Source organism: Musca domestica, unplaced genomic scaffold, assembly GCF_030504385.1.
Source record: "Musca domestica strain aabys unplaced genomic scaffold, Musca_domestica.polishedcontigs.V.1.1 10, whole genome shotgun sequence".
NCBI classification, from domain to species: domain Eukaryota; kingdom Metazoa; phylum Arthropoda; class Insecta; order Diptera; family Muscidae; genus Musca; species Musca domestica.
In genome coordinates this window covers 3297760-3308282 of record NW_026712115.1, presented here as the reverse complement: position 1 = coordinate 3308282, position 10523 = coordinate 3297760, and the positions used below count along the sequence as shown (strand labels likewise).

General features: G+C 39.1%; 1 protein-coding gene across 1 annotated transcript in view; it reads left to right on the top strand.

Annotated features, from left to right (window-relative positions):
* Positions 1 to 10523, top strand: part of LOC101897675 (protocadherin-like wing polarity protein stan) — a 158560-nt gene that overhangs the window by 128243 nt on the left and 19794 nt on the right. Inside the window, exons 7-8 of the mRNA XM_059125595.1 lie at positions 3464 to 4009; positions 4082 to 5551. Of these exons, the coding sequence (XP_058981578.1) occupies positions 3464 to 4009; positions 4082 to 5551 (2016 nt within the window). The remainder of the gene's footprint in view (positions 1 to 3463; positions 4010 to 4081; positions 5552 to 10523) is intronic.

Genomic DNA, 10523 nt, shown 5'->3' with positions numbered 1-10523 from the left:
CTTTGCGATTTTCGTTTTTTTTTTTTTTTTTTTTTGAGAATGTGTGTGATGTGCTGTGGAAAGCATCTAAGAAAATTCATTCATTTGCAGGCCTAAAAGTAGAACTTGATCTGGATTAGAATGCAGTGCAATGCAAAGAACATTTGCATTGTACATGAGCGTGTAACAGAATCAATCGATTCGAAACTAGTTAATGATGGGCAATTTTAGGTTGAAGAACATCCTACCAATTTGGGCAATACAAAAGGAAAGGAAATGTATTGAGATTTGCCGGCTTTAAAGTCGATTTTGTAAATGGTACCCTGGTGCGTATACGGATAATGAGTATACGATCCAGATACCAGTTGTTTTTATTTCAATAAGAGACTCATTTGTTTATGCAAGGAAGATAAGGTGGTCAAGATACACATTTCTCGCTCAGGTTTTGAAAAGCATTAAGCTCGTAGCAGGATCTTGCTTTTTTAGAGAACTTATTTTCTTTAGAGATAATAAGTATTATAGCATATTGCGGAAGCAAACAAAATATTAGAGGAAAATCCAGCAGATTATAAAAGTAGAGCTAAAAAAGAAGATACGTCTATCGATGATTTTAAAGTTTGCATCGAAAAGTTACCAAAATAGAGGGGGGAAGTTCCCCCCTCGTCTACACTTTGTTAAATTAAGATTCCTCGAAATTCGTGCATTTTAGACATTCGTATGTTTGACAATATTGAAAACAAACCAGTAAAGACAGTCTTAAAGTCGGGCGGAGCCGACTTTATGATACCCTACACCACTTTGCTAATTTAGTTGAGCTCCACATAACAATTAAAAGTTTTTATTGGAGAATTCAATCATACACGCTATGATTATAATTATAATTTAAAATTCAAAGGACTAAAGCATTTGTATCTTTTTAATTCGGACTTGTATTTCCCATTTGGTGCGAAATTAATTTGAAATCGGATAAAAATATATATGGGAACTACATCCAAATCTGAACCGATCTCGATAAAATTTGGCAAAGATATTTCTGAGCTGTATTTGATAGATTTCCCTGAATATCTTTGTTACGGAGTGCATATGACAAATATGACAAATCGGATGAACAGTATATATGGGAGCTATACATATATCTGAACCGATCTTCACCAAATTTGAAATACTAGCTTCTAGACTCAAGTGCCAAATTCCGTAAGTGCCAAATTCCGTCCCATTTAGACAAATATTAGACGTTTGGTGCACAATAAAAGGTAAATTGGACGAAGTTATATATGGAAGCTATATCCAAATCTGAACCGATCTCGATAAAATTTAGTAAATGCGTTTCTGAGCTGTATTTGATATATTTCCCCAAATATTGTTGTTGCAGAGTGCATATTACGGCTGCAGAGGGCAAAAATAACAAATCGGATGAACAATATATATGGGAGCTATGGCTATATCTGAACCGATTTCGATCAAATTTGGCATACTTATGTTCAGGCCTAATCTGGGTGTATATGAAAAATTCCACACAATTCAGGCTGATATTACACGTTTGGTGCACAATAAAGTGCAAATCGGACGAAGATATATATGGGAGCTATATCTATCTTTCGACCAAACAAATGATCTGTGCAAAATTTCATCTGGATCGGGCAATAAATGCGACCTGTACTTTGTTTACAAAAATACATGGACAGACGGACGGACGGACGGACATGCATAAATCGACTCAGAATGTGATTCTATGCAGACCATCAAAAGGAACTATGGGTCTATCTCGTTTCCTTTTGCCTGTTACAAACAAATGCACAAAGCCATAATACCCTGACCACCTTGTGGTGTAGGGTATAAAAAATGGATTTATCGGGTGAGATAAAAACTGCAACAAAGTCAAATGCCATCATTTTCACATTTTTTTTTTTTATTCTATTAAATGAAAACAAAAAATGTCGGAAATATCATCAAATTTTAAAATAAATTTAGATTTGTTCGAATTGGTCACATTTGGCACGAATTATGGCCTTCAATTGGCCAATGAAACCGTCGCAAGCTACCCGAATGTTGCTATGCGGTATTTTGGCCCATTCCCGACGAAGCGCTTGCTTGAGGTGATCGACACTTTGGTATTTTTTAGTGCCAACCTTGCTTTCCAAAATACACCAGCCACAATAATCCAACGGATTGGTATCCGGAAATTTGGTGACCATTGTGCGCTGAAAATGAAGAGAAAAACCTCATTTTGTAACCATTCTTGGGTGGCGCGTTCTGAGTGTGAGTGATGGTTGCTGAGTTCTGTTGGAATGTGCAAGGTCTGCGGCCAAAATGTTTGCTTGCCCAAAGCTTTAATACACCCTCCAGAATATTTTCGCGACAATATTCGGCATTTATTCTGATGCCACGGTCAATTAATACGAGTTGAGAGCGACCATCGGCTGTTATGGCGGCCCACGCCATCAGCATGGTCGGCGCTTGAGTTCTGGTGGCCAACCGTAGGTGCACATTTTCAGCTGCACTTTTCTGTGGCAAGTAAGCCCGATCAGTTTGTTTGTTAACAAACTGCTGCTGCAAACTGCTGGAGAAACCCAAATTCGGCAGTTCACCACTTCCGGCCAAGCCAAGCAACTCTTTAACTCTTTTGAGTCTATTTTCTTTCTCTTGCAGTGTAAGTTCTTGCATTTTTTTAGAATTTCAACGGCTTTACCCCGAGCTCATTTTTCAATATTTGCCAAATGGAATATTGCGATCAATTTAGATCACGAGCCATTTTTCGGCCACAGCGACGCGTGTTTCGATCAAGTCGCTCCTTTTCTTTTCGAACAATTTCTGGTTTCGTCCACTTCCTTGACGTCGGGCTGCGCTACCATACCACGATATATGAAATCCAATTTAGATAAGATTTAGAATCTTAACGTCTTCTAGGACCTAGAGTAGAATTTTATGACAAATAAGTTTTGTGTTATATTTTGACTTGCTACAATCCCGTTTAAAGGAAGTTTATAACCATATTATAAAAAAAAGAATCAAAAAGTCCTCATCTTTGACACGCTTGAGGGTTAAAATTTTCGACCAATATATTCGCCTTATTTTCATCTGCAATATTGCCGAAGACATTGTATAGCTGAAATGCACGGACTCCGAGGATTTTTAATCTGAAAATGTCCAAGAATGAGAAAAAGGGGAGATCATGTCTCCTCTGTTTGCTTACTTTTCGGTCTAAACTTTGAATCACCGATACACTTTTTTACTCCACATTTATACTTTGCTGGATTTTCCCCGAAATTATTGAAAATTGAATTTTGGTGATGGTCCCAACATCGTGAATAGCATGGCCATATTTCTGGCTTGTGGTGACGATAACTGTGGAAGAGATTATCCGATTTTGTCCAAAGTTGGAGTTTAGCTCAGCTTAATGGCTCTAACACTCTTAAATCTGTACTAATCTAGTTTTACAATTTTTTCACCCCAATCTTTTTCCATATTTTCTCCCCCTTTGCAGCTGCTGGTTATCTGTCTACGAACCTGTTGTCTGGTGGCTTGTTGGTCCAATTGCTGGAATGTCTGTGGTTAATTTACTCATACTCTTCGTATCCGTAAAAGCGGCATTTACCCTGAAAGATCATGTGTTGGGTTTTGGCAATTTACGTACCCTTTTATGGCTTTCGGTGGTATCTCTACCCCTGATGGGTGTTATGTGGGTGCTGGCCGTACTGGCAGCCTCCGAAAGTTCTCAACTGCTAAGTATGTTACTATCCGGTGTGGTGGTATTGCATGCAGTTTTTTGTCTCGTCGGCTACTGCATTATCAACAAGAGAGTAAGAGAAAATCTACAAAGGACCTTCCTGAGATGCATGGGACGTAAGGTACCTCTGCTGGATTCCTCGATGGTGGTCAGTAATAGTTCGCACAATGTCAATGGGACCAATGCGAGGCCCAATAACTTTCTCAACGCCAATGGTTATGATACACAGCGCCGAAACGTGGGTATAAGTGTTTCCAGTACCACATCGCGCAGTACCGCCAAGACCAGTTCCAGTCCATACAGGTAAGAAGAAGAAGAAAATTTGCTAACATTTTTTTATACATTTAATTTGTTCATTCTCTTCCCCCTTCACAGCGATGGCCAGTTGAGACAAACCTCAACTTCCACCTCGAATTACAACTCCAATTCTGATGCCCCCAGTTTCTTGCGGGGTTTTGACTCATCCACCACCAGTGGCCAGAGGGAGGGCAAGTCCCGGCGACATCATCGCAAAGATTCCGACTCCGGCTCTGAGACTGATGGTCGTTCGTTGGAGTTGGCCTCTAGCCATTCTAGTGATGATGATGAGTCCAGAACTAATCGTTCTTCTACCACCGGCACAGCCACCAGCACCCATCGCAGTACTGCCGTAAGCATAACTCCTTCCTATCTGCCCAACATCACCGAGCATGTCCAGGCCACCACCCCGCCAGAGCTGAATGTCGTACAAAGTCCTCAACTCTTCCCGAGTGTCAATAAACCTGTCTATGCTCCCAGATGGTCTAGTCAACTGCCAGATGCTTATCTGCAATCCCCACCAAACATGGGTCGTTGGTCACAAAACACCGAATCAGATAATGAACACATACAACATCATGGTCAGAAAATGACCATCTCACCCAATCCCCTGCCCAATCCTGATCTCACTGATACCTCATATTTACAACAACATCACAACAAAATCAATATGACACCATCGATATTGGAGAATTTGCAAAATGCTCGACCCTCGGAAAGTTATGATGCCTTGGAAAGGGAAAGTCTGTATGGCAGAAGGCCGGACAACTATGGTCAGTATGATACCATGCCACCGAATATAACGAACTACAAGCCTCCCAGTCATTATGGCAGTGAGCATGATTACAGTGGCAGCAATGGAAACAACAGTAATGGTACAGGCAGCGGAGGTGGTGGTGGTGGGGGTGGCAGCTCCAATGGCAATGGTGGCACACAGATTGTCAATCACATGAGAACCTTTAACAATGACAATGCCTATCTCAGCGATAGCATCTACGATAAGCAGAGAACTCTTGGCTCCCCATATATGTCCAAAGATCGCATTGCTCCCGATATTTATGGGTCGCGAGAGAATCACTATAGTCTGAAGAAACATCAACCACCTCCCATGTATGGTACCGATTCCGTGCATTCGGTACATTCCCTGCTGCGCAATGACTATCACCAACAACAACAACAGCAGCAGCAACAACAAAGACTGCATCATCAAGATCATCATTCGGATCGTTTATCGGAAAATTCCGATAAGAATGGTTATCATTTTCCCTATACCGCCGAGGAGGATCACCTGACAACAAATGCCAGAAAACTAAGTCTACAACATTCACATTCGCCATCGCTGCATGGCGGCTCACAACAGATCCTCAATGGGCATCATCCGCATCATATGGGGCCACAGGGTATGGTAAATGATATCAATAATCCTGGACTGATGGGAAGACATACCCTGAATGGCTCTCGCCATAGTTCCAGAGGTTCATCACCACCCACATCAAGTATAGCACCCATGCAGCCACTGGCACCCTTGACCAGTATTACCGACACAGAGTGAGTACTGTTTTCGAGTTTGAAATGGTTTTGGGAATTTAGAATAAATTATCCATTTTTTTATTATTTTTTTTAGTTGCTTCCACATAATGCATATTTTTTTGGTTTAAAAAAAGTTTACATAGTTTTTGGTTAGAGATTTTAATTTTACGAGGAAAGTAAAGCCAAAGAGGATTTCTGTGGGGTGCTAGTTACTTTACGATACACCAGAAACTATCCAAAAAAATAATTTTTTTAAAAATATATTTTCAAAACTTTTTGCAAAAAAGAGGGCTAATATTGAACAAATTGTTGTTGGAAAAGAACCTATAATGCTGAAGTACAACCAAATCCGTTGAAACATTAAGAGTGAAACGAACCGAATAACCCGAATCACGATAAAGTTGTGAGACACGAGTTCATGTGTTCACGATTTTTAAACTATATTACAAGAGCCAAAACTTTATTCAGAGAGCAAATCAAATTCTAAAACGTTTGGATAAGATATGAGCTTGACAAAACAACCCCGTGAGCAACAATTGACTTCCTCTGATTTTACTTTCCGGCTCTGCTTTGTCGACAATCGCTACACGTATATTATCCGGTCAGACAGCCTGAGAGAATTGCCTTTTTCGGCCACTTTAACTTGAAGATTGGGGTCTTGTGGTTTCCTTATGTGCCTTTCCAGGCCTTGGCCTATATGGGCTTTTGAAACCGACCTGCACACAATCGTCTTCCTGACAGCCGGTGGCGCAGGCGCTAGCAAAAAGGCTTGACAAATCAACGATTTCTTGGCCTCGGGATACGGCCTCTCAGTAGACCGTCTTCTCTTTAGGATTGCACGTGAAGAGGATTTTGTTTCCTTCGAAATCATCTTTTTGCCTTGGGTTTTCTGATTTTTTTGCAAAAGCTATAGTCTCCGAGGGGAAGACGCATGGTTCCGCTGTTGGTATGATAATGGGAGAATTATTATTTCGATCAAGAGAAAACTTTGGTTGTTGTAGTTGTAGCAGCTCATAGTGCTGTGTTCGTTCTGACTTCTTTAAATCGGGTTCTGCTTCTAAGTCCACTCTCAAAAAGGGTGCAACCTGTACGGGTTGAGTCCACAACGAAACTGGAGTTAGGTGAGTCGGTTTGACTTGGCAGCGAAATAGGTGCAGCGAGTCATGTGGACCTGTGCCACAAGCTGAGCAAATGTTCTGCACATTGCTGTCAATCCCGGCCCAATAGGGGGATGGGAGGTGGATGGTCTCCTAGAACAGTATTTACTCTATATCCTTCCAAAAGTTCTGAGACCGCATTAGAGTAAATACTATTCAGTGTCGCTTGATAGGCCTGTTGATCTAGAGGCTCTCTCTTTTATACCTTTGTACCTCTATCACTAGATCATGCAGGTCTTTCCTTACGTGCCTGGGCGGGGGTTGTTTATCCACCAGGTGGTGTTTCGGATAGCTCTGTCTGTAACACCCAAGCAGTTATTGCATTGACAGCAGAGGTTAGAAGATTAAGAGATGAAAATTTAACACAGACCTCGGAAGAGCAAAATGCTTTTTTGGTCGGTATAGCCTAGACATGTTGCTCCCCTCAAGTATGCTCGGAAAGATGTAGAGAGATATACCAAGAATTTTAAACGTGAGTCGCAAGATCAACAGATCTGTCAGACATGTCTAAATGGCATAACACAGACATTAGAACGCTACAGAGTGAACTAAGGTTTCAGAGTCGAGCCTCCAACGTAAATAGAGGGAGCAAGTTCCCCCTCTTCAACACTTTTAGACAATTTCGGATTAATATTCCTCAAAATTCGTGCATTTCAGTTATATAGTGTCTTCGGCAATATTGCAGATAAAAATACGAGGAATATTTTGGTCGGGGTCATGTTGGTCCTTTCTTTAAAATATGGTTAAAAACTCCCTTTAAACGGGATCGTAGCAAGTCAAAATATTCCAAATATTTGTCATAAAATTTTTATGGGTCCTAACCTTAATGCCAGTGATTCATATATATTAAAAATCAAATTTCAATTTTTATAAAGAATATTTCTGTGGTAGACGTCATCCTTCCAAGATGATGATTTGTTGGAGATTTGAGCACAATCTCACACAAAGTATGGCTTTAATGTTACATGAATTCCTTGCTAGGTAGGATTTAGACCCTTGACATCTTCAAGGACCTATAGTTGAATTTTATGAAAAATAATTTTGTGGAATATTTTGACTTGCTACGACTCTGTTTAAAGGGAGTTTTTAACAATATTTAAAAAAAGGACCACAAAAGACCCCTTCGATGACTCGCTAGGGGATTACAATTTTCATTGGAGCCCCTTCCCCTAAAATGGTTTCAAAATACATATATAAACAATTCTCTGGTGTGTCCACAACTAATTTTTTATCTGATTGCAATAATCTTTTCAGCAGCTTGTAAGGCAAATCCCTGCAGATTAATGACAACAATTAATTTCTCTAATTAATTTTCGTAAAAAAAAACAAAAATGGTACATTTAAACTTTGTCAAATCCTTTGTCGCTTTACTTTCCCTTTTTTGTGGGTTTTCTTTTTTATAACTATCTCCAAAGATCTTGGAATTTAATTAAAACGCATATTTTTTCGGGGTCTTACGCTTTTGTTATTGGTGTCTAGTTAAAAAAAAAAAAACATATTTAACTTCTACTTCCATTACACTTGTTTATCCTCTGGGTTGGTTGGTTTTTTTATTATTTTGTATTTTTTACGATTTTATTTACATTGTAGTTACTTTATGTTGTTGTTTTGTTTTGTTTTGTTGCTTTTTCGTTGTAATAAAAATTACTTACTGTTTTTTCCCTCGTTGTTGAAGAAATCTAATCTAAACAACATCAAGAACAAGAATACCAAACCATTCATTCATTCATCCATAAAATGAAAACACACTCAATTTCTTTTGGTTGTGTTCATTTTCTTATGTTTCCCTCTTTTTTCTTCTTCTTCCTGTTTTTTCCTCTTTCTTTTTTTAACGAAATCATAAAATACGCTTGCCTTCCATAAAAATGTGTGTGTGGATGTGTGTGCGTGCGTGCATCTGTGGAATCTCTCCTCTTTTTTATGGGAAACTATAAAAAAAAATCCTTTCATATCATGATCATCATCATCATCATCGTCATCATCAATCCTACAACAAAACAAACGAAATGAATACCAAATAACAACAACGAAAACAAACAAACAACCCAACCAACCATCCAACGAACCCAAACAACATCCTGTTTTCCATGCCATTAAACACTTACACTTATATCCGACAATACCAACATACATTCATTCAAACGCACACTACTCTCCCCCTTTGTTCATTGGCTCAACCGTTCAACAACAAAACCGTATTTCCTGTTGTAATATGCATTAACTCACACATACACACACGTACTTCCGTTTTCCGTTACCACTACCAACCAAAAATGAAAAAAAAAAAAACAAACAACATCAAACAAATACCCCTTTTTGGTTCTCTCATTCCCATAATCATCAACTAAACGAAATTACCAAATATCCACGTCCAATTTTTTGCTGGTAACAAAAATGTAATGGATACTCTTCGGACCCCCCTCCATACCCTTCTTTTGGCCATCCCTCTTAACCCCATACTCCAACAATGTGACCCTTTCAAATACGCCAATGAAAACAACAATAAATTTTCTTGTTGTGTTTCCATCATTTCCATGTTGTTTATTTTCTTCCGTTTTCCTGTGTTTCGCATTGTTGTTTATGGTCCGGCATTTTTGTTATTTACATCACGGTCCCCTATTTTGTGTTCCCTCTTTATTCCGATCTTCCCCCCGTTTTCTTGGGCTAAACAGCGGCAGCCATGGGTCATGGACCTGGGATCGTTTAAAACAAATCTAATCATAAACCTTCTCTCTCTATATTCTCTGTTTCTCTTCATCTGCTTTTGCAACTGTATGCAATTATGGTTGTGCTACACAAATGTGTATGTGTGTGTGTTCAATACAAACAACAACAACAACACCAACTACTACAATGGTAAATGGCAAAATCAACACACAACAACTAAATGCTATATTTACTTATGCCGGACTCTCGAATACACAAATTACATCTCTATTTGACTCTCACGCCTCTCTCTGAAACGAAATAACGCTCTGTAATCAACACAAATACAAACACATTTGGGCTTTAACAATTAAACACTTGGTTGGAACAAATCATGGCAAATTGACTCTTAACTACTGGCCTTTTGACATAACCAAACAAACTCAAATCCACACACACATACATACACACACTCACAAATATATTGTAAAACGTGGCTCCACAATGGGTTAAACTGCTTGCTCTTTACTCTATGCTGACTAATAATGGATAATGGACAACAAACAACAACCCCCGACATCATGGTCCCCATGAACAAATGGCTGGGGCTAAACGAATTTGCTGCAACAATTGTCTCTAATTTACTAATAACATAACAACAACAACGACAACAACTACTACTACTACTGCAAATCTTTGCTATCCTACTACAACTGCTATCCTTTCAACTATGGCCTCTCCATTTGAAACCTGGGCCTGGGACACCTTATAACAATAACAACAACAACAATCATTTAAATAAACTAAATTTATTTGCCTTTGCTACTACTACCAACAACTACAACCTAACATACAACACACATACACAAATTATGCCTATGTGTGTGTACAATGTCCTTTCTACAAAAATAAAACACACACACACCTCATACATATACAAATTCGCTCCACACACATACCCTCATCATTATTATCATCATCATCACCATCGACGTTATGTGTGTGTGTGTGGTGCGTGTGTATGTGTGTGAACACTTGCAGATCAGAGGTAAACCACAAATTCATTTAACTTTTTAATCTAATAAACTAATCTCATTTATTTGTTAGTCGTATTTGTTTATACTCCATACACCACCATTCTAACCCCCCTTTGAAATTCCTCCTTTCTCCTCCCCCCCAATACACTA